General features: G+C 54.1%; 1 protein-coding gene and 1 long non-coding RNA gene across 2 annotated transcripts; one reads left to right on the top strand and one right to left on the bottom strand.

Annotated features, from left to right (window-relative positions):
- Positions 1 to 2: 2 nt before the first annotated feature.
- TALDO1 (transaldolase 1) lies at positions 3 to 6,475 on the bottom strand. The gene is made up of 8 exons (XM_058025623.1): positions 6,280 to 6,475; positions 4,166 to 4,289; positions 3,659 to 3,766; positions 2,969 to 3,100; positions 2,371 to 2,546; positions 2,037 to 2,234; positions 754 to 899; positions 3 to 251 (listed from the first exon to the last, which is right to left on the bottom strand). Exons 1-8 carry the CDS (start codon positions 6,374 to 6,376, stop codon positions 219 to 221), a joined length of 1,014 nt encoding a protein of 337 aa, XP_057881606.1. The 5' UTR covers positions 6,377 to 6,475; the 3' UTR covers positions 3 to 218.
- Positions 6,476 to 12,685: 6,210 nt separating this feature from the next.
- LOC131084287 (uncharacterized) lies at positions 12,686 to 15,399 on the top strand. The gene is made up of 3 exons (XR_009114552.1): positions 12,686 to 12,872; positions 13,150 to 13,225; positions 14,792 to 15,399. It is a non-coding gene; the product is annotated as an uncharacterized LOC131084287 (long non-coding RNA).
- The last annotated feature ends 8,070 nt before the right edge of the window (positions 15,400 to 23,469 follow it).

Genomic DNA, 23,469 nt, shown 5'->3' with positions numbered 1-23,469 from the left:
AGTCGGTTTTAATTTGCATGTATTGACAAAAGTGCCACAAAAATTTGAAATTCCATTTGTCCCTTTGCAAATTGATAAAAAAAAAGCATGATACAGAAATCTAATCATACACAGCATGATACTTGTACAGGTAAGACATTTGTACATCCACTGAACCTCAGGTGATCCACCTCAGCTTGGAGCACTCAGGGAAATGCTGATTATTAATTTTTCTTTTCTTATTTTCCATTTTCAGTGCCGAACATTCGCTCCTAGAAAAACAATAAACAAAGCACAGCTGAGTAAGAGTTTGGGAATGCTGCAAGGAGCTGCCAGTCACCAAGTGCCTAGATCAGGTATACTGAGTGTTTCTTCCCCAAAAATCAGTTTGATAAATCCTATGTGAAAGCCTCTCCAAAATCTGACATAAAACTTTGACAGCAGATCTGCACTTTCTTAGTGCCTGCTCGTACAAACATGATTTATTTCCAGCTCACTACCTGCAGATTATTTGTATCCTGTGCTCAGAATCAATCAGATTTAAGGCACTTCTAACTTTGACAGTTATCCTGATGAGCTGCCAGTCCTGTGGCTCAAGCTGCAGGCATAGCCCACACCTGGCACCAATTCTTCCTTGCCGTGCAGTGAGGCTTACCAAGTTCACTGAGTTTAGGTGGCCTGTCCTACATAACCTGTCCAAAGACCTGCCCAGACTTGTTTAATCCTCAGCCACACCAGGCTGGCTGCAGTACATGGGAGGAGCATGATCTCTACCTTTAACATCCTCTCCAGCTTAACTGCATCTGCAGCAAATCTCCTGATGCCATCAGAGAGCTTCTCCACGGCCATCTGGTCCTCGTTGTGGTGCCAGCGGAATGCCTTCTCATCCAGGTGCATCTTCTCAAGATCACACGCCTGAGCTGTGCAGGAGAAGTAGAAAAGGAAACAGACCAGGTGATCAGATTCTTGTCAAATTCAGACTTCCTAAAATTGTCTTGAGTTCTGACCATTTCTGTGTGTTGGAAAAATTTTAGATATGTTCAGTATGGCTTGCTGCAGGAGCATAGTCTGGGATGTGAGATTGAAAGTGCTCCTGATATGGCTGGAGGAGAACAAAGAGGGAAAAGGAAAAGGTAGCCTAATAAATCAGTTTATCTTAAAACAGTGTTTGTGTTTGTCATTATCTTGTACCTGCTGCAGAATGGCACAGCAATTCTAGGCCTATTCTAAGGAATTGTGTAACCACTCCACAGCAGTGAGACATTCTAAGCAAATATTCTGAACAATCAGGGCTTTGATTATTTGGCAAGAACTAACAAAAGCTCTCTTGATAGCAGGCTCCCAGGCCAGCAGCAGCCTGTGGGCAGCAGCCCATGGCTACAGCTGTGCACAGAGCTGCTCTGAGATGTAAACCAGCATTTTAATGAGGCTGCAGAAAAGGGAGAGGATCAGAGAATCCTTGAATCATTTGGGTGGAAAGGAACCTTAAAGCCCATTCAGTTCCACTCCCTGGCCACAAGCAGGAACACCATCCACTATCCCAGATTGTTCCAAGCCCCATCCAGCTTGGGCTTGAGGCAGTGTAACGGGAGCAAGGATTCCAAGCCTTTGTGGCAGTGTCACCAGATCAAATCACTCAGTCTTGTGTATGCTTAGTTTCTAATTTCTGGAGGGAAAACACCTCTTGGCATGTCTAGAAATCAAGATGAAATCAAGTTTAGCATCTTTGCTACTTTGCTACTGTTCAGTAAAATTTCATCCTGAGCATGTGCAGATTAACTTTCCTCCTCCCTGCCTGTCCCATGGGGAGAGGTGCGGAGTATGGAAGCTCACTCCAAACCCACTGTAGTCCAATTCCTGCTCAGTGTCAGCAGTTGTAGCAGTGATATTGTACTGAGGCTACAGTATTTCCTTCTGAGGCTACAATCTTTCCTCTAGGAAATTCGATTTATCCCTAAAGCAGGATGGCAGCGAGTACCACAGCACTGACCAGAACCCCAGACTCTCAACACTGCAGAAGAAAGGAAGTCAGAACAAGCCCCCAGGAGCAGACTCACCCTCTTTGACACTGAGTGTTGGAGTTAACTTGACGTGCTCTTTGCTGAGCTCTGCCAGGAGCTTGGGTGAGATGGTGAGATAGTCACAGCCCGTGAGCGCTTTGATCTGGCCCGTGTTGCGAAACGAGGCGCCCATCACGATGGTTTTGTAGCCAAACTTTTTGTAGTAGTTATAGATCTTGGTGACACTCTTCACTCCTGCAAGTAGAAACCAGCAACTTTATTGTAAGTGATTATTTAGAACATGCTCAAACCCAGCATTTGCCATGAGAGGATTTTTATGAGTGAACTGTTTGAATAAGCAGCTGTTGTTTTCTCAGCAGTGTGTGCTCACCTGGATCCTCTGAAGGCTCGTAGGTTTTCTTGTCTCCATTTGCAACATACCAGTCCAGGATCCGTCCCACGAACGGGGAAATGAGAGTAACTCCAGCTTCAGCACAGGCAACAGCCTGAGCAAAGGAGAACAGCAAGGTCATGTTGCAGTGAATCCCATACTCGGCCTCCAGGACCCTGCAGACACAGGCTGGCTTAGAACAGTACTTTGCTCACCTACAGAATTCATATTCAGGAATGAGCTGCTAAGTTCAAACTACTGAATTCCCTGAGTTAATTTAGGAATGGGGTGCACAAGTTGTCAGCTAACAGCAAATGTTTTGTGCTACCAAACTCTGCTTTATTAATGCTGTTCCTCTAGCCAAATGCAGCCAGCTTAGCAGGGTATTTCAGGAAACTGTGGCCTGGCCCTTGTATGAAGAAACTTTGCCTATTTCAACAGCAAGCTGTGGCAGGGCACCTTCCGTGCTCATGACAGACTTCCTCATGGCACAGTGCTTTCAGCACTGCTGTTTATTCAAGGGCAGAATGCAATATCAGTGCCCGTGGACAGGCAGGAGCATGCCATGAATCAGCACAGCAGGCACACACAGCCTTACCTGCCAGCCTGGATTCCTTCCCAGGTTGAAGAGAGCTTGATGAGAATCCGATCTTTACCAACCCCTACTTCCTTGTAGAGGTCGATGAGGCGCCTCGCCCTTTGGATCATTCCTTCCTTATCAAAGGACAGCCTTTAAGGCAAGAGCAGCATTGTTTAAAACTGATTTATTATTTTATTTTAATTCTCTGCCCCAAGGCCCCATGGGAAAACATTGTCCTGTTTTATCAGCATTTACATGACAACAGCAGGTTTGTGTTCTCAGATCCCTCCTGGACTGTCACCCCTTCGAGCAGGAAATTTCTCGTAACTAATTCAGAATCTGAGCATTAACAGAAATTGGCACTGAGCAAGTTAACAGCCAAGTCCTGTGAAAGTCTTGGAAAAAACTGTTCAAACAGATCTCTTGTTAAATTGAGCAGCTATTATCACACAGAAGAGAATTAGCAAAACTACAACTGGAAGTGTGAGGTTTCCCTTACTTAAGCAGCAAGATGGAGATTATGAAAATCCAAGGTCAGTGCTACTTGTTTTTGTTACAGACTTCTAGTCAAACTAAGGGAAATCCACACTCTTTATTATTAATAATGTAAGTCCCACTGGTCTTCTAGACAAAAAAATCTTTCTCCAACTCAGTTTACTTTTTTGTGTTTACAAATATCTAGGATAACCCAGAGGGAAAAGAGCCAACCTTGCATCTACTTCTGTGGACACACGGCCAGGTATCCTCTTCAGGATTTCAGCTCCAAATAATACAAAAAGTTTGTCAGAAGCATTTTTGATCTGCTCCTCTTCTGACCTGAAATCCACAAAAAGCAAAAGCATTTATGAGGGCTAAAGAAAAGGTGAGTTTACACTTTGCTGTGGATTTGAAGATCAAATTTCACAGCCCATTTAACATTAAATTCCAGAGTTCAAGTGAGCCACTTCTGGCCTGTCAGCAGGATTAGCCTTTGGACACTTTCCTATAGTGCTGTTGCTTTCCTGAGCAAGGAAGGCCAGGTGTGAGCTGGGAAATGAGGATACACATCTGGAATGGGCATAAGGAATTTTTCTCCAAGTGTTGAGGCCTTTTGGGGCAGGAGACAAACCCACAAGTACACGAGGGGGAAACCCCAGTACACTGCTTGTAAATAAAGAAGGCATTTTAAATACAGGTCTGTTTTAAATACAGGAAATGAAACCCCTCTTTACTTACCCACCAAGCTTCTTCCCGTAGGCAACAGCATCATCCACGAGCTTCTGGTATGCCGGCATCTGAGCCGCAGCGAGGATCAGGGAGGGGTTTGTGGTGGCATCCAGGGGCTTGTACTCATCTATGGCTAAGGAAAGAAAACCAGCCTGTTTGAAACAGCCAGCCTGCCTGAGAAATCAGAAGGGTTTTGCTCAGCCAGGTGAGAATGTTAACACTTGTTAATGACAGAGCACATCAATGGTGTTTAAACACTGCCTGAAGGCTGCTTTGTGCCAGAGCACAGAACAACTGGACTGCAGTCACAAGATACAGCAAACTTTAAAGTTTGTAAACTGCAGAAATTGCCAAAAAGTATAAACCTGTAGAAGTGATGGATGGAGAGTAGTACTAATTTCCAGACTTCATCCCAACCAGCATAGCTGAGCTCCAGGAATCACAGAACTAGGGACCTTCCCTTGAAGCAGTCAGAAATTCAGGCTTTTGTTTTTGTCCAACTGATGGGGCCAGGACAGGTGAATTCACCTGTGAGGTTCCAGCACCTTTTCTTACTGCTTTTTAAACCTTTTTCACACAGCTGCAGTTTCTCAGTATCTGCTCTTCTCATTTCCTTGTCCTACCAGGAAGACACTTGACCCTTGGTCTTACCCTAAGCCCTGGACTATGCCTGTTCCAGGTGATGTCAGGTTTTGCTCCAGCAGGCTGTGGCACACATTGCTGGCTGTAGTCACAGCCTGGCACCAGGGCAAACGGGGCAGAGCCTCTGCAGGCTGCTAAGCACTTTCAACAATACAATTAAAATGTCAAGAAAAACCCCAAAATCTGTATTACCAGCCCCTTCTCCTCAGCATTTCTGCACAGGGATGAAACCCCAAGTGAGAGAATACAACTGTACTGAAAATAAGCCTTGTTTTTCCATAGATCCCTCCCAGGAAATGATCAGGATCCTGGAGTGTGGTCCACTCCATGCAAACAGCTCCTTCAGAACTTCAGTTCACGGGGGTACTGCTTAAAGCATCTGTACTGACACCTTCTACAAACACCACTGGGAGCCAGCAGCAGCAACAACCACCAGGGTTTAACCTGCCAGGCATGAGCCAGGTAAGGCTCTTGCCTTGACAGGGCTCCAAGAATAACCCCCAGCTGGTAAGAGCAGCCCAGAGAACAACTGGGGGATGTTCTGAGCAGGGCCAGGAGCTGGACTCAATGATCCCAGTGGGATATTCTACAGTTCCTACTGTGCCTGCACACAAACACCCCCTTGGCCATCCTGGGGGTTTGTTTTTTTCCTGTGTCTGAGCTGTTGCCACCCCTGTGCTCTCTCCACCTTAAGTTTTAGTACTGTTAAGACATTTGAGAGTGGCTGTTTAGGATTGTTTACTCTTACACCAACAGGATTAGGCAAGCGGTGGAGGGATTACTGCAGGCCCGGGTGAGGACAGGACAGGATTCAAGGGCTGCTCTCAGGGAGGGAGTTCTTGGCTCTGATGGACCGAGCAGGCTCCGTGTCCGTGCCGGGCCAGACAGTGACAGCCTGGGAACAAGTGGCTTTTTAATCGAAGGCCACCTCCCTTTCTCAGAAAGGACTGTGCTGGCTCATTCTCAGCAGATAAGGGAAACAAAAGCACTCTGGCATTATTTTTACATAATCCTGTAATGATTGGGTTGCAAGCGACCTTAAAGATTGTCCCGTTCCACCCCCTGCCACGGGCAGCGACACCCTCCGCTGGACCGGGTTGCCCTGAGTTTGGAAAAAACCCCAAACCCGTCCCAGATCCAGACAGGTCACTGGAAGAACACCCGAATTCATTAGCGCAGCAGAGCCTGGCTTGAGTCTGACAGCACGCAGAGCTGAACGTGGTGGTCAGGGCACACCCGAGGGCAAACTGGGAGATCACGGGAGGCTCTGGAAAATGTCCCGCCTGGGCGGGATCTGCCCTGGGATGGGGACCAAGGCGCCGCCACCGAGCGCCTCCCGCCGCCCCCCTCCGGCCGCAGGGTGGTTCGCTCCCCCCAGTGCGCGCCCCTTCGGCCGGGCGCGCCCACTCTCCGTGCAGGGGGGCGGGAGAGGGGGCTAAGGAGAAGATGCGGCGACGGGATCCCCTCGCGCCGCCTCTCACCGTTGAAATCCCCGGTGTCAGCCACCACCGTGGTGTGGTGCTTGAGCTGGTCCAGCGCCGACTCCATCTTCTGCCGCTTCACGGGGGACACCGACATGTCCGCGGCTGTGGGGGTTCGCGTGCCTATAAGGGACGGTGCGTGCCCGGAGGGGACCGGCCTGCGCGCGCACCCGCGGCCCGCGCGCTCCCGCGCCAATCCCAGCCGGCTGGGCGGCGGCGGCCAATCAGGAGCGCGGACACGAGACGGACGCGGCCGTCAGGAGCCGGGGCGGGGCGGCGGGAGGGAGAACGATTGTGATTGGCTGGCCCGTGGGCCTGGGGCTCGGGGCGGGCGGTCGCCTGGGCGACCCTGACGCCGCCATTGTCCCCAGCAGAGCGCGTCCGCGGCTCTGCCGGCCGGGGATCTGCCGGCCTCGGCATCTCCGGTCCCCAGAACCATCCAGGGGACTTCCCCACGGCCCGAGCGCCCTCAAGGCACCCGTCCCTCATGGCCGCGCGGGGCCCGGGCGCCGCCGGTGCCGCAAGATGGCGGCGGGCGGGTCCTGAGGGGAGGCGGCCGTGAGGGGAGGCTCGGAGTCGCGCCGGTGCTGCCTCGCTGCAGGAGCTCAGCGCGCTGTGCTCCCTCCCCTGCCGTCGTGGCAAGGTTCAAATGGCTTGTCGGGCACAGCTCCAGTCGCCGAGGGAGCCCCCGAGCCAGCAGGGCAGGTGTTTTGAGTTCTTGGTCTGCCTAAACTCTATTTAGGCTGTAGAGGAGGTGATCTTGTTATTGTGGTTGTTCACCTGAGGCAGAGGATGGCCGGCCCTTGGCTGGAAAGGTCGGAGAATCTGTCTCTTGACTGTGTCATGGTGTTATGCTGTTCCCTCTTTCTGTATTGTTCCACTTGGGACAGCTGCCACTGAAGTTCCCCTTCCTGACAGGCAAGAATGTGCTTTTGTCATGCTTTGCCCAGCCCAAGAAAGAATAATGCAAAGAAGCTTTAGGTTTAAGTGCTGTTTGAATTGAAACACGTTGGTACTGCCTCTGGTTTCTTTGCCATGGCATAGGAGAGCCTCCCTTGTGAGTCATGGAATCACAGATTCCCAGACTGGTTTGAGCTGGAAGGGACTTTAAAGACCATCCAGTTCCACCCCCTGCCATGGGTGGAACATCTTCCACTAGACCAGACAAGGAAAGGAGTTCAGCTTGCTGCTTTTCTGGTACTTAATTCTTATGATGTGTGAGATTTTCACCTCTGTTTTTAAAACTCAGCTATCCAGGCCATAGCACCCTTCCTATTGAATGTCAATCCCCAAACCCAAAAGGAAATGTGTGGTTTCAGAGCTTTTGCTGAGTTTCTCAGACTGTCAGTGACAAACCATTATGAGAACCCAGTGAAAGAGACAGACATGGATTTACAAAACCCAGTGAAAGAGACAGACATGGATTTATAAGTATAACTTAACTATTTTAATAACTCTTGTACAGTGCATGGTTATATCATTGTCTCCTTCGCTCAGGTACATCAATGTACAGTTCTTTATAGCAGAGTCTGCAGGCAGTACAAACAGAACAGATGCACAGCTCAGTTGCATGGAAATTTGTGAAAGTGACCTCTGCAGCGAGGCCTGCTGAGACGTTTGTTTTGGGAAGTGCTCCTGTGGCTCCCAGCTTTACAGAGCTGTCGTGTACACTCCTGTTAAAATGCCAGATAGCTGTAATTCCCTGTGCTTTGCTTTCCTCTACACCCCAGGACTAGAAGGTGGGGTGTTTCCTAGCTCAACATTTGGTTTTATTTTCATTTTAGAAACTTTCGCCTCCTGTGCTTGCCATGCTGCTTCCCTTCACCCTCTTCCAGAGCCAGGGCTTCTCAGGAGGATTGTCCTCTTCATCCCTCCCTGACAAGGTGAGTGCCCTTCTCAGATCCCAGCAGGGCTGTGACCAAATCCAGGATCCCCCCCTGCCTGCACCCTGATTCTGCTGCTGCCAGCAGCATCCTCTTTCAGATGAAGAAAACAGATTATCCATGGGAGACAGTCAGGAATAAAGCAAACCTGAGGTGCTCTGGTGCTCTCAGATTGAGACACGAGTTCCCCAACGCTGTGTTAAAGCTTTTCCCATTAAATGTGCAAGGACAGACACAAATCTGGGCAAAGACTGAGCAGTGCTGAGAGAGAAAAGCCAACTGTCCCTGGGCTGTGGGCAGCTCTGGAGCTGTGTTTGCTTCACTGCTTTGCAATCAGCTTGGTCTGTCAGGTAAACAGAGACAGAAATGCAGTGTGCCAAACTTGCTGTGGACAGGAACTACGCTGCTTGCTTGAGTTTTGAAATTGTGAGTAAATTTTGGAAGCATAATCACTAATTCTGCCTCCAGGGAGAGAGATTTTCCTCACCCCCTATTTACAGATTGTTATATAGAAATGCACATAACTTTATGAAGGAAAACAGGAAGTCAAGAGCAACACCCTGTGCTAAATTAGATTTTTTTTCCTTGTGCCCATGTATTTGGAGTTAAACCTGCCTTGCCCAGTGTGCTTTGGGGTTTCAGCTATTTGGAAATAACTTCAGCTGACTTTCTACAGTGAAAAGCTGAAGGTGGGGACGAGTGACCAACACCCTGGGAAGGGCTGTGGGTGTGCCTGGGACAGGAGCAAATGGTCAGGGCTTATCTTCTCCTGGTTTGAGGCCGGGTTTGGCAGCCCCACAGCATTCCAGGGCAGGATCAGTGGCCCAGGGAAGGGCTGCACAGCTGCCCTGAGCCCAGGCCTGTGCATCAGCAGCAGTGGGCAGGTGGAGCTCACCCATGTCCACGTTCAGATCCCTTTGTTTGTCACTCCTGCTCCTTTCTAGGCACTGACAGCTCATTTCAGCCGCTCAGAGGCAGCACCAACTGGTCTGTGGATTTAGGGAAGCAGCCAGTTTGGGAATGTGTGTTGCCATTCCAGCCTTGTCCAGTGAGGGGGCACAGGGGACAGGAGGGGGACAGGGAGTTGTCACCGGGCTGTGCTCACGGGCTGCAGGGGACACCTGCACTGAGGAGGGAATGGAAGTGGGGCTGCCTTAGGCTGCCCATCCCTGGCAGTGTCCAAGGCCAGGCTGGACAGGATTTGAACAACTTGGGCTTGGGAAAGGCGTCCCTGCCCGTGATGGGGGGGAACAGGATGAGCTTTAATGTCCTTTCCTTGAGCCCAAAGCAGTGCAGGGTTGTTCCTGCAGCCTCATTGCCGGGGTGCAGGCTCCAGGCCCTGAGCTGGCCCCTCCTGAGCTGTGTGCCAGCCCTGCTCTGCCAGCCAGGGCTGGGAGCAGGGACAGCCCTTGGGGAAAAGCTCTGGGGTCTCTGTTTGAATCCAGCCCTTGTCGTCCATCCAGCCCCGTGGGAATCCTGCTCCGATCGCATGCACGGAAAATCTCAGTATAAAATACATAGTTATAAAAAAAATACTTCATGCAAAATTAAAACACCTTTCCCAGTGGAATGTGGTCTTATTGCCAACCCTTCCCAAGAGTGTTGGAGGAATTGTCACTCTGATGGCAGCTGGAGCCCAAGGGGAGCTCTGCTGCCTCCGGCCTGGGCCGGCAATCATTACTTTCATTCCCTTTTTTCTGCACTACTGAGGGCTAAGAGCTGAAATAAAGCAGAGAGACTTTAATTAGCAGAGTCAATCCTTTCCTGGCGGCGCTTCATGATCTCTTGGAGCTCTGACTCCCCTCTGCTTTTCTGGAATGGAAACAAAACAGGAAGTTTGGATCTGAACTTGAAGCTGTAGTTAAATTACAGTATTTAATAAATGCTGTGGGAGGAGAGCTAGTTTCAAAGGGATAGGTGATATCAGTAAAAAGCAGATTAATTAGTGCAAATAGGGGGATCCTATGGATTTGGGGCCTTTTAGCTTAAAAGACACTTCAGAATTTTTTATGTGTGTTTTATTGCTTGTGTAGGTTTGGTTGCATTCTTTTTTTCCCCAATTGTGTTTCTTAAAATGTGTGTTTAATGAGCTATGTGACACTGCTGGTACAGCCCCCCATTCCAGCAGGAATTACCCAGAAAAACACTCACCTCCAGCTGGTTTTTCTCCACCGTGATCTTGCTGTACACTCTGTTCCCCTCATCACCACACACCTTCTTCAGCTCCTCTCTGTTGAGGGAGAAGAGCTGAGCTCCGGTGAGGATGCCCAGGTGTTCCACGGTCCTGGCGAGACACAAAGTGGGAGATGATGGTTGAGCTGCAGTGGCCTCGTGCCAGAGGTGAGGAGTGGGAGATGGGAGGCTGGGAGCTGCACTGGGGTCGTGTCACAGGGCCTGGGGCTGTGCCAGGCTGGCAGCTGTGATTCCAGTGGCATCTCAGGCCGTGGGTTTAGTTCGTGGATTGTTTTTCTCCAAGAAAAGGTTTATAAGATAGAAAGGGAGTGAGTTTGGGCTCTGAACATGCTGGTTATAGAGCCTGGGTTTAATAGGGTTGAAATCTAATTTACAGCACAGGCTCTGTAGGTAAATCCCAGTGATTTGTCCCAGGTGAGATGGTGCCAGTGGCCTCCCCAGCTCCTTCTCCAGGGAAGGACGAGCGTTTCATGTGGCAACAGAGCAAATCTTACTCTTTGCTGAATGACTTGGCCTCCAGCCAGGCTTTGACTTCTTCAGTGCTGGATTCAAAGGTGAGGGGCACAAAAACTTGCTGAGGCTTTTCCACTTTGAAATTCCTGTGGGGAGGCTGAATTTTATTGTTTGTGATCTTCTTTAGCAGCTCGTCGTTCAGCTCATCCATTTGGTGAATAAGTTCTGCAGAAACAGGTAGGGAATGAAATAAAATCTTCAGTCAAAAATCCCATTAAATGTGTTGGTGGGGAAATTGTAAGGAAAATGGGGGTGTGGTTCAGCATTTTTATTAAGTCTGTAAATATAGCCCAGGAAAGTGTTTACTTTTGTATTTTAGATCTGGCAGAGTCTTTGCTCCCAGTGGTGCTCTCAAGGGGTGACAAGGGACAGGGTCCCATTCCCTGAGGGCTGGTGTTGGGATTGGGGTTCTGCTTCAGCTTGTCATCTTCCTGGGTTTGAGTTATTTAGTTCCCTTTGGGCTGGTGAAATAAGGGAACTGCCCTGCAAACTTCTCAGCAAGAGGGGAAGCTCCCAGCCCCCGTGAGGCAGCAGAGGCTGGGGGGATGGACTCTGTGTTTCCCAGAACCATGTTCCCATTTTCCTGAGCCCCTGTGTTGCCATTTATTTCCCTCCCATCACCCCTTGGCTGTTGCCTGGTGTGGAAGGACAGATGTGTGAGGATCTACAATTGGAGAGTTGGGATTGAGACCTTTTCAGTCCTCTCTGCTACTTCAAATCACTAAGTCAGTGATTTGCTGATCCCAGAGCCCCAGGTTTTGCTCCACAGCAGAACAGAAGCAGCAGGAAGCACAAACTGGGAGTTGAGCACAAACTCACGATGAGATGAGCTTGAAGGTCCCTGTGACTCTGGGAAAACTCCAGTGACACTTCATCCAGTGTCACTTTCCCCATGAAACTCCTGAGGACTGCAGAGAATAACTGGGTGTTATGAACAGATTGGTGTCCAGCAGGGGATGAGCAGGGCAGGACAGGGAGTTGTTGTTGTCCTCCCTCCTCACCGTGGTTGGGATGGGACCGATGTGTCTGAGCTGAGGAGGGGACACAGCCCAGCACAGGCAGCCTGTGCCAGCCTGGATTGGAGCACAGCTCTGTGTCACTGTCACACACCACCAGGGACAAGGAGTTGGTGCTGGCTGCCATCCTGAGCTCTGTGTCACTGTCACACACCACCAGGGACAAGGAGTTGGTGCTGGCTGCCATCCTGAGCTCTGTGTCACTGTCACACACCACCAGGGACAAGGAGTTGGTGCTGGCTGCCATCCTGAGCTCTGTGTCACTGTCACACACCACCAGGGACAAGGAGTTGGTGCTGGCTGCCATCCTGAGCTCTCTGCTGCCCTGCAAGGGGAGGGGACACACCTTTCCCAGGAGTGCTCACTTACCTCCAGGATTTCATCCTTCAGCACCGACAGCTCGTTGGCGTTTCGTGCAGTGAAATCGTAGCGGATTTTGGCAAATCTCCTGGGCACAGCCACTCCCTGAGCCTCAAAATTCCTGCAGGAGAGAAAAACTGGAGTTTTAGTGGAGGCCCACCTGATAATGGAACCAAATGTGGGTTCACTGGTGGAACAGGAGTGATGGTGGCTGGGAGTTTGCATTTGGAGGGGCAGAGTCCCTCTGCTCCTCTTTTGAGGAAGATTTTCAGCCCTTGTTTCAGTGGAATCCCTTGGGGCTGGCAACAAGCAAGCGAACCAACGCTGTTGGGGTTTGGTATGGGGCCTTCCTGGGGGCTGTGAGGCAGCTCCTGGAAGGGTGGAAGGAATTCTGCTTTAGGGCCTGGGAGAGCTGACACAGCAGGACTCAGGACTCAAAGGCTCTGATTGCAGGTCCAGGGAAAAATGAGGAGTGAAACCCTCCCTGTCCTGCCCAGTGGAAACAACTGCCCCAGATGCCACAGCAGGGAGCAGCTGGGGGAAGAGGAATTGAAAATCCAAGCAGGCAGAACCCACTGGAAATCTGTGGGATTTTTATCAGGCTGAATTCTGCAAGTTCCCAGGAAAAGTGAGTTTGGATGTTTCTATGCTAAGATGTATTTGGGCACAGGGGAAGAGAAATGCATTTATTTGTTAGCTTGGGACACCAGAATATACGGTTTTCAAAGCTGAATTGGCTTTTTGTTTGAAGAGAGACAAAATGAATATGGTAGACTGTTGAAAATGGTGAAAAAGTGGAATGAAAGGTTCTTTTTTACCCAAACTGAAAAGTTTTGCTTTCTTTTGTTTTGTTTTGTGTTGCCTGGCTTAGGGAATTTAGCAGATCTCATCTTTTTCTTCTCCAGCTGAGTGAAGTACTATCTGTTGAATTAAAAAAACATTTGCTGTATGGAAAAACAGTCTTGCCTTGTGAAAGAACAGGTAGGAACAATTTTAATGCACTTCCCAGGGATCTTTTTGCTTATGAAATGTAACCTGCACAGATACCTGATGCCATATTCACTGGGGCTCAGGGTCTCCTTCAGCTGTTGTAACTTGGGGCAATCAGTGCTTCCAGCACTGCCAGCAGCTCTGCTTTTCCCTTTCTGACCTACTGGCTTTGGCCAGTGGTTTGAAATCCATGTACTGGGGAAGCTCAGTTCTTTGTTCACTGTAAAACCTGGCAATGGAAATTGAGCCCATTGTACTTAGTTTAAATTAATTCTCCTGCCCTCATGAGCTGTGTTAGGTGGTCAGAAGGAGGTTGAAACCACTAATTTAGTGCTGGATACCACAGCAGTGGTTGCAGCGTTGTCTTTAGCTCACGTGTTTTGGGACAGCTCCTGGTCTGGTTATACCCCTGTGGAACATTTCAGTTGTAATTCCACAGTGGGGGAGAGCTTGGAGGAGTCAAATGAATCCAGCGGGCCAGGGAGGGAGAGCTGCCTTTGCCCAGCAGTGCCCTGAGGGCCAGGAGGAGAAGGGAATCCCAGTTAGGTTGGAATTCCTTCTTCTGTGGCATTCCAGAAGGTAACTGAGCCAGGAGGGAGGAGTTTGGGGCTGGTGTGTGCTTTGTGTGCACCTGGGCTGTGCAAGGGGACCTGTGCTGAAGGTTGTGCTGCTCTGGGGCTCCCAGGGCCCTTCTCTGCAGCCAGGAGCCGAGCTGTAAATAACTGCAGTACTGAGGGGTGGCTCTTTGTGCTCATCTGGGGTCTCCTGGCTGGAAAACTTGGTCAGACTGCTCTGAAAGGAGCAAGAGCACAGCAGGAAAAATGTCTGTCCCAGGGCTCTCATCCTGGCAGATTAACAATTCACTTGCAGGGTTTTTTTTTCTGATGTGTTATCCATAAGGAAAAATTGCTGCTGAGGGTGTGAAAGGTAGGTAAACATGTACAACACCTATCCCAGGAGAAAGGAGATTCCTCTCCTCTCCTCTCCTCTCCTCTCCTCTCCTCTCCTCTCCTCTCCTCTCCTCTCCTCTCCTCTCCTCTCCTCTCCTCTCCTCTCCTCTCCTCTCCTCTCCTCTCCTCTCCTCTCCTCTCCTCTCCTCTCCTCTCCTCTCCTCTCCTCTCCTCTCCTCTCCTCTCCTCTCCTCTCCTCTCCTCTCCTCTCCTCTCCTCTCCTCTCCTCTCCTCTCCTCTCCTCTCCTCTCCTCTCCTCTCCTCTCCTCTCCTCTCCTCTCCTCTCCTCTCCTCTCCTCTCCTCTCCTCTCCTCTCCTCTCCTCTCCTCTCCTCTCCTCTCCTCTCCTCTCCTCTCCTCTCCTCTCCTCTCCTCTCCTCTCCTCTCCTCTCCTCTCCTCTCCTCTCCTCTCCTCTCCTCTCCTCTCCTCTCTTCAACCTTGGTAGAAGGCACCTGATCATTTTTGTTCCCAGATTCCATCCTGCTTTTCATGGTTTGCCTGTGCAGGTGGAAATGTTTCCCCACATGTGTTGTCTGCCAGTCATTAAAAAGAGACTCCAATCTTGTCGTGTAAAACTAAATTCCTTATTTTTCCCAACCTTACCAAGACGTCTGGAATTGGAGGAGAGAAATGATCCTCATTCTTTCCCTGCTCCACACTGCACCTGGACCACTTGATGTTCCTACCAGGGCTTGGGGCAGCAGAATCTTGGTGGCCACAGTTGGGAACTCGGTGAATTGGAGCAAAGCTGAAGGGTTTGTCCACTAAGAGAAGCGGTGAATTATAAACCAACGCAGAGTGATATTCCACACCAGGGATTTGGATTGGTGATGGTCCCAATCCATCATCTTTCTGTTCATTTTCTTTTGGATGCTGCAGCCTGCTGGGCTGGGGGAGCTGTTCCTTTGCATTTAATTTTCTGTATTCTGTAAATTCTCTGTGGAAATCTGCTTTTAATAAAAAGGCTCTTGATGATGTCCCAGATTCCTGGGATTCACAGGTGTGTGTTCAGACCAAGGAATGTTCTGGCTGGCAGAAGCTGCACCAATCTCCCAGGAATCTCAGTCTGGGTTTGTCTTTGCTCCCAGTTCTCCTCAGTTTGGGGTGCAGTGCAGCCCTGCCCTGTGGATCTCCCAGAAGAGTTTTGGGGTTAAAAAGGTTCTTTCCTATTCTGCAGTTTTTCTCTAGAATTCAATAAAAAAGAATAAAACTGTATCAATGTGGTTTTAATTGGTTCATTTGCATTAATTAATTAAAGCTGATCATTGAGAAGGGGCTTGAGCAGCCCTTGGTTGGAGCTGGCAGTTCTTTATTGTCTCTTCATTCTTTGCATTTATTTTAATTATTTCTTAAGCAATTACTGCAGTTAAGTTACACAGTGAGGAGAACAGCATTGCTGCCCGGCTGGATTGGGAAATCCAAGTGCAATTCCTTGGAGAGATTGAGGGGATGAGGAGCTGAGCCTCAGGCTGGGTTTTGGCAGCAGGAACTGCCTGAGGAGAGGGGAGATCCCCCAAAATTGGTGAAAGCCAAATCTGCTGGGTTTGGGTGCTCCCACCCCAAAAAAGGATCCTGGTTAAAGGGACTTGAGGAAGCAGCGGGATGTGCTGGGAGGGCTGTGCTGGAACCCCCAATCCATGGCCAGGAACACTGAGCAGTGCCAGGTTCACAGGGACAATATGGAGGGGCTGTGCTGGATCCCCAAATTCCAGCCAGGAACGCTGGGCAGTGCCAGGTTCACAGGAACGCTACGGAGGGGCTGTGCCCAAATTCCAGCCAGGAACGCTGGGCAGTGCCAGGTTCACAGGGACAATATGGAGGGGCTGTGCCCAAATTCCAGCCAGGAACGCTGGGCAGTGCCAGGTTCACAGGGACATTATGGAGGGGCTGTGCCCAAATTCCAGCCAGGAACACTGAGCAGTGCCAGGTTCACAGGGACACTATGGAGGGCCTGTGCTGGGATCCCCAAATTCCAGCCAGGAACGCTGGGCAGTGCCAGACCTTTGGGACACTGCCTGATCCAGAGACATTTCCCACTGTGCTCTCTCGTGCTCAGCATCTGGCATTCCATTGGAGTCCCACAGGCTGGAAATGCCATGCGAACACTGGAATCGCAGCCGATCACACAGAAGCCAGTCCGGGAGAGGAAATGAGCTCTTCCACAGATGGATTTTTCCCGACGAGTTTTAATTGAAAGCAGAACATCGCCCGCCCCTCCCACCTGCCTCGACCCCATAGCCTTTATGTTTGGGGTTTCTCTAGGAGCATTATCTGCCTACGCTGGATAAAAATTTCCGAAATTATTTCTCCGGCGCTGCGGGGACCGGCGGGGCTTGGAGCGTTCCGGGGCCGTGGCGGAACCGGAGCAGGAGCGGCAGCGCCGGGCTCCGCCCCAGCGCCCGTCCCGGAGCGGCTCCTCCCGCCCGCGGCGAGCCCGGTCCCCACGCCGGCCCCAATCCCGCCCCGGGACCCCCAGCGGACACGGGCCCGAAGCCCCGGTGCCAGGGCCGGGAGCAGCCCCGGTTCGGCCCAGCCGTGAGGGACGGGCCCGGCCCAGGTGAGAGGAGCGAGGCCGCGAGCGATGGCCCCGCCCCCAGCGCGGGCAGGGCGGGGCTCCGTGAGGCGGGGCCCGGGGTGGGCCCGGGGGCGGTTCCAGGGGCGGGGCCGAGCCCGACACAGGTGCGCGGGGCGGGCCCGGCTCAGGTGCGCGGGGCCCCAGCGCGGCTGCGCGGGGCGGGGCCGAGGTGATTTAATCCCCGGGAATCACCTCCGCCGCCCTGTGCTCACTCAGAGGTCGGTGCGGGCGCCAGCTCCGTGTCCGCCGTCCTCATGTGGGGCGCGGGGGCTTCGGCCTCCCGTCCTGTCTCCCCTCTACCCCTCCTTCCTTCTCCCCGTACTCCCCTGCTTTCTCTCCCTTTCCCCCTCCTCCCTCTCTCCCCCAAACCCTCCTCGCCTTTCTTCCCAAACCTCCACACCTTCCTCTCCTGTCCCTACCCGGTTAATCCCTTCTATTCCCATTCTCTCCCTCCTCTGTCCACGTTCCTTCTCTTCCCTTCTGGCCTTTCCCTTCTCCTCCCGCTTTCCTCCGTACCCCGATGCCCCTCCCTACCCCTCCTCACCGTCCTCATCTCCTCCATCTCTCCTCTCTCCCCGTCCTCCCCTCTCCTTCCCTCTCCCTCTTTTCCCCGCAGCCGCGGGGCTTGGGGCGCCGCACAATAAAGCCCAGAGGGCCGGAGCGGCGCCCCCGCTGTCCCTGGAGCCCCCACACGGGGTCGGACCCGCTCTGCGGGACCCCCCATTGCAGTGCAAAGCACGGCCCGACAGCGCCGGGGCTCCGGCTGTCCCTACATCACACTGGGGGGCCCCAGGGGGGAGGGGGAAGTTGGGGGGGTGGCGGGGTGTTAGGAAGGGCCCCCTCCTCAGGAGGGGGTCCCGGGGGGGAGGGGGCTTGGGGGTGGGGGGTAGGGCGGAGGGGGCACTCCCCCCCCTCCAGGCCCCGCCCCCTCCCTCAGGACCCCTCCTCCGGACGGGGCTCGGCCCGGCCCCCTCCCCGGGACCCCCTCCTGCGGACCGGGGCCCGGGGGGAGGGAGGGGGCGGGTGGGGTGGGGGGGAAGCAGAGGGCGTCCCGTCACTGCCGCGTGAACACACATAGAGATCACCGGACAGACAAACGGCCCTTCCCCTTCTGGCCCCCCCTCCCTCTCCCCGGGCCCCGGTCCGCAGGAGGGGGTCCCGGGGAGGGGGCCGGGCCGAGCCGCGTCCGGAGGAGGGGTCCTGAGGGAGGGGGCGGGGCCTGGAGGGGGGGAGTGCCCCCCTCCGCCCCGCCCCTTTCCCCGGACTCCCCCCTCCCGAGGGGGCCCGCCCCGCCCCCCTCCCAGGGACCCCCTCCTCCGGAGGGGGCCCTACCCCCCCCACCCCAACCCCCCCTCCCCCCCGGGACACCCTCCTGAGGAGGGGGCCCTGCCTAACACCCCCCATCCCCCAACCTCCCCCCGGGGCCCCCCAGTGTGATGTAGGGACAGCCGGAGCCCCGGCGCTGTCGGGCCGTGCTTTGCACTGCAATGGGGGGTCCCGCAGAGCGGGTCCGGCCCCGTGTGGGGGCTCCAGGGACAGCGGGGGCGCCGCTCCGGCCCTCTGGGCTTTATTGTGCGGCGCCCCGAGCCCCGCAGCTGTGGGGGAAAGAGGGAGAGGGGACAGAGGACGGGAACACGGGGACAGAGGGGCTGGTCGGGGTGGGTCAAGGATGGAGGGCAGGTGGGGGGCTCGGGGTGTGCAGGGGAAACGGGAGGGGGGCAGTGGGGTGGCAGGGACAGGACGGGCAGAGGATGGAGGACGAGGATGGAGCACAGGTGGGGGTGGTCAAGGCGAAGAGAGGAAAAGGAGGAAAAATCAGGGGGAGGTAGAGGAGGATGAAGGATGAAGGAAGGAGCGGGAGGATTGAGGGTAGATGAGGAGGAATTGGGGGGAAGGGACGGAGGATGAGGGGCAGGTGGGAGCTGGGCTAGGGAGGGAAGGAAGCGTGGAGGAAGGAGGGGTAGGGCAGGGTTGGGGTGTGCAGGGGGATAGGAAGGGTAGGGGGGACCGGCCCGGGAGGGAGCGGTTTGGGGGGGAGGGAGGGGAGGGTTAGGGGGGGAGAGGGAGGGGGGGGCGGGGGAGTGTAGGGGGTGGGGGAGGGGAGGAAGGGAAGGAGAGAGGGGAGGTACTGAGAAAAATAAGTAAAAAGAAGCGTAAAAGAAACAAATAAAACGATATGGAGCCCGCGCGGACACAACCTTCTCCTCCGAGCGTCGAGGGGGGAAATGGCGCCAGCGACGATTCCCGGGGTTTAAATCCTCTCGGCCCCGCCCCGCGCAGCCGCGCTGGGGCCCCGCGCACCTGAGCCGGCCCCGCCCCTCACACCTGAGCCGGCCCCGCCCCGCCCGCGCCCGTAAATCCCGGCGGATCCGCGCCCGCTCCGCTTTGTGCGGTGGATGCTCATCCCGGGATGCGGCGAGGCCGTCACTGGAGCGCTGTGCGGAGCCCCGGACCGGGGGCTGCTCCCGGTGCTGCGCGGGGCTCGAGGCGCTGAGGTGGGGCCGGGAACGGGACCCGGGCTTGGGGATTCGGCTCCGGGTCCTGCCGGTGTCTGCTGGGGGTCCCCGGCTGAGCCACTTCTCCCTCGCCGGGTAGGCTGCGGGTCGCGACGCCGCCGAACCGAGGCGGGATTGGAGCTGGGACCGGGATCGGGATTACCGTGGGTGGGAAGAGCCGCTCCGGGACGGGCGCGGACCGAGGCCCGTACTGCCGCTCCCGCTTGCACCGCGGCTGCTGCGGGGCTGCGGTCCCGCTGTGGCTCCGGGCAGGTCCCGCTGCTGCCGTGGGGAGCCGGGGCTGTGCCGGTGCCGGGCCCGGCAGGAGGGCGGCGCATTCCCGGAGCAGGCGCTGGATCGCGGCTGGAATCGGGCGGGGCGCAGGGACCGCCCGAGACGGCCCCGGGACCCCTCCGGCCCCGCCGCTCCCTCAGCGGCGGCGCCCCCTGGCGGGCCCGGAGCGGCGCTGCGAGCGCGGCGGTGCCCGGGGCCCTCCCGGCCCGGCCCCCGCGGGGATGCGGAGCCCCCTCAGCCCCGGTACCCCCAAGGCCACCGTGCGCAGAGCGGGACCCGGACCCCCGTGCCCGCACCCCCGGGGCTCTCGCCCGCCGCGTCCCCGCGGAACGAGCGGGGCTGCATCGCCGTGGGCCGGAGGAGCCGCTCCGGGCCGGGCGCTGCTGCTCGTGCTCCGACTGTGCCGGGTGCGGGACGGGGCCCTGCCCGGGCTCGGTTCTGCTCGGGCCGCTCACCCGACACCTGCCAGGTGAGATCTGATGCTCTCCCTCCTTTCCCCACTTTCCCTGTAGCTTGTGCTCTCCAATGCAAAATCCTCTGGGTTTAAAAAGCCAGTGAAAACTGTTTATTATTTATTTCTAGAGCACGGGATATTCTTAGAAAGAGCCCCGAGGATCGTCAAGTCAAACGATGGTAGGGGACTGGCCCATGTGGGCATTAAACTCGGAATCCTGGCCTTCTCAGCACCCTGCTCCAAGCACCTGAGCCAATCTCAGGGTCACGAGAAAAGTCCTGCCTGGGATGGGAATGGCTGCTGCCAGCAAGGGAATTCCTGGGAAAATCAGCACATGCTCTGCTAATGCTGCTTTGCACACCAGCGTCTGGAATGGCTCTAGGGTAGAACTGGCTGGCATCTGACACAAAAGCACAAAACTCTTCCCATAATCCTGATTTTCTGTGTTTTTCAGCATTTCCCTGATGGCTGTAAAGGTGCTGATGCTGTGTCCCTTTCCAGGGAGAAACGAGCAAGGCCAGTCCTGAGGGCTCCCTTGCTCCCAGGCCGAAGCTCTCCTGCAGTGTCAGGGCTGGTCCCGCCTGCCGAGGGGCGTTTCCTGCAGGTGAGCGCTCACAGCCCCGAATCACGGCGGGGCTGAGCCCGGCGCTGCTTCTCAGCCCCGGCGCTGCCCGGAGCCCTCGGGCCCTGCTGCTCCCTGCCAGGAATGTCCCTCGGCGCTCCCTCCGTGTGTCCCGGCCGGCCGGGAACGCGGGGCGGGAGGAGGCCGAGCCCCGGGAGGGAACCGGCCCCTCCTGTCCTCGGTGCGGGAGGGCAGGAGCTGCGCCTCAGTGTCCTGCCCGTGCGGGCAGCGTGCCGGGCACACCCGGGGCGGGCACTGGGATGCCCGGGCAGCGCTGGGATGGGCACGGACCAGGGGCTGCTCTGAACGGGCCCCGGAGCTGCTGCAGCCCGGACAGAGCCCCCTGACACCCCAAAAACACCCCAGGAACAGCTGCCATTGCCCGGGAGTGCTGCACGCTGGGTCTGCAGAGAGCCCAGACAGCAATTCCCGGTGCCACCTCCTGGAGCTCCCACACAGCCACCAGGGGTGTCCCAGCCACTCCAGTCCCTTCCCTTCCAGCCTGGGGACATCCTCCAGCAGCAGCCTTAAAGCCAAGGGAATTCCCCTCACAGAAATTCAATCCCAAGCAAGGCCCTCGGAGGTGCCCTAAAACAAAAGGTTAGAGTTAGATGAAGTTTTGTTTGGATGAAGTTTGGAGTTTTTAGGGAGCCAGCTGGAACTGCAGAACTGCTGGGAAGCTTGCACAGGTGGGTCAGCTGCAGGTGCCCTGAAGGCAGGGATGTGCATCCCTCTCCTCAGGGAAAAGAACTCCCAGAGGCCACTCCTGCCCTGGGCTGCTGTAAAACATCAGCGGGAGCCCGAGCCCAGGGGTGGAGCCCATGGAATTCCTGTGGAATGGGAACTCTGTCACGTGCCCATGGGGACATGGGTAGAATGAACATTTTGAGGTAAAAATGAAGTTTTTGGTAGCAGACAGATGGAAAATTTGGTGGGGAAACATTTGGCTGGGGGACGGGGGTTATAAATAGCAAATGCTATGGAATATCAACCTGTCCTTGTCCTGATCCCAGTGAGCTTCATTGGAGCCTCTGCTGGCTCCTGGCACAGCTGGTGTTCAATATGCAGCTCTGTGTAGGAATATCTATGCTGCAGGAGGCACTGAGAGGTTATTCCAGTGGGAATTCAGCAAGGAATAGAGGACTACAGGTATAATTCCTCTAAACTAGCAAAGCTGATACTGAACCTCAAATCTAGGCACCACATAGGGAACAATCTTGCTGCTACCCTGTCATCCAAAGCCCCTGGGCTGAGAAATTTCAGCAGCCAAATATATGGAATTCTCTAAATCCCAGTACCCAGCATCCCCCAAAAGGACAATCTCAGTCCCAGGGTGAGAGTGCTCCTGTCCTGATGCTGGCAGGACAAATTCCCTGCACTGTCGGCGCCGGCTGGGCGGGAGAGTGGATTGGCTGCCCGGGAAGTGCTGGGAGATGAGGCTGCTGGAAACTCATCTGAATCAGCTGAAATCATTCTTGCCCTGGAAGAAGACAGGAGTCAAAGCAGAACCCTCGTGGCCAGGCTGGTGGGCAGCAGCTGGATCCCCTCTGGAGGAAACCACCCTGCCCCTGCCAGGAGCTCTGACTGTTTGTCCTACCAGCTCCTGAGCAGTGTCAGGGCCACTGTGAGGGAGTTCAAATCCAAACAAACCCCAAAGCCCACAGAGTGAATAATCCCAACAGAGAAATGCATTGTTGTCAAAAAAGCTTAAAGATATGTTAAAGATGCTATGACAACATTGTAATGGCATTTCCAGGAACCTTCCCAATGCTCTTGCTTCCATTCTTACAAATTTTTAGTCCCTCAATGGGCAACTTGTAGAGTTTATCCTGGGATTTAGAGGTTGAGCAGGGTTGGCTTTGGATTGACCTTCACCTTTGGTCCCACTTTGTGCAAACACAACTTGGGCCAAGGTGGGTGAACTCATTACCTCAGCTTTTCTCTCAGAAATATCCCTGATTTATTACCCTGTAGATGAACTCAGATTTTGTCCCAAACTGTCCACTCCTCACCTCCAAAGTGTCCATTCTGTTCCCCACAGGTGCCCTGGTGATGCCAGGAAGGTCCCTTTGCCCACAGTGCCTTTCTCCTGCCCCTCCCCTGCCTGAGGCTGCTCCTCTGCTCACTTTCTCTGTCCTTGCCACACACAGTGGGGCACCAAAGGGGCAAGGTTTCAGAAAACATTTCTGAAGGGTAAGAGGGTATTATGTGAGTAAAAGTATTACTACTAACTATTAAACTAAAATTACTAATTACTATTAACTATTAAACTATTACCATTAACTAAAAATAATTAATAATTATTTCCAATTCCCAGTGAGAAGAACATGAACTCACCACCATTAAGGCCTGGCAGTTCCCTGCAGTGAGAGCTCAGTGCACATCCACAGAGGCAATTCCAGCATCTGAAAGAAAAAGCAAGAAGAAAAAGGTGATTTCTTCTCTTTCAAAGTTATTTCAAGTTCTCAGACCCAAACCAACCTTTGCCCTTGATTTTGGTGACTCCTGAGCAGTGGGCACAGGTCCTGTCACTCATGCTGATGGGAGTGATGCTTTCTGGGGAAATCAGCTGATTTCCAAAGTTCACTGCCTGCCCCGTGCCTGATCTGCACAGGAGAAAACCTCTTGCATGAAGGGATTTGGCTCCATCCAATCCCCTCTGCCCAGGCTGTTCCATGGGGATGTTGCCAGGCTGGGGCAGCACAGGCAGATGCAGCTCTCAGCCCTCTCTGCTCCAAACACAGCTCTGGGCTCTTTGCAAACTCCTCTGCTGTGAGGTTTTCTCCAGGAGAACTCAAGGAATGGCTCACAGCAGGTGGAGATGAAATTATCACCCAGGGAAGGA

The sequence above is a fragment of the Melospiza georgiana genome, chromosome 6, assembly GCF_028018845.1.
Source record: "Melospiza georgiana isolate bMelGeo1 chromosome 6, bMelGeo1.pri, whole genome shotgun sequence".
Lineage (NCBI taxonomy): Eukaryota > Metazoa > Chordata > Aves > Passeriformes > Passerellidae > Melospiza > Melospiza georgiana.
Note: the sequence above shows the minus strand (reverse complement) of the source record. Positions and strands in the feature narration are given on the sequence as shown.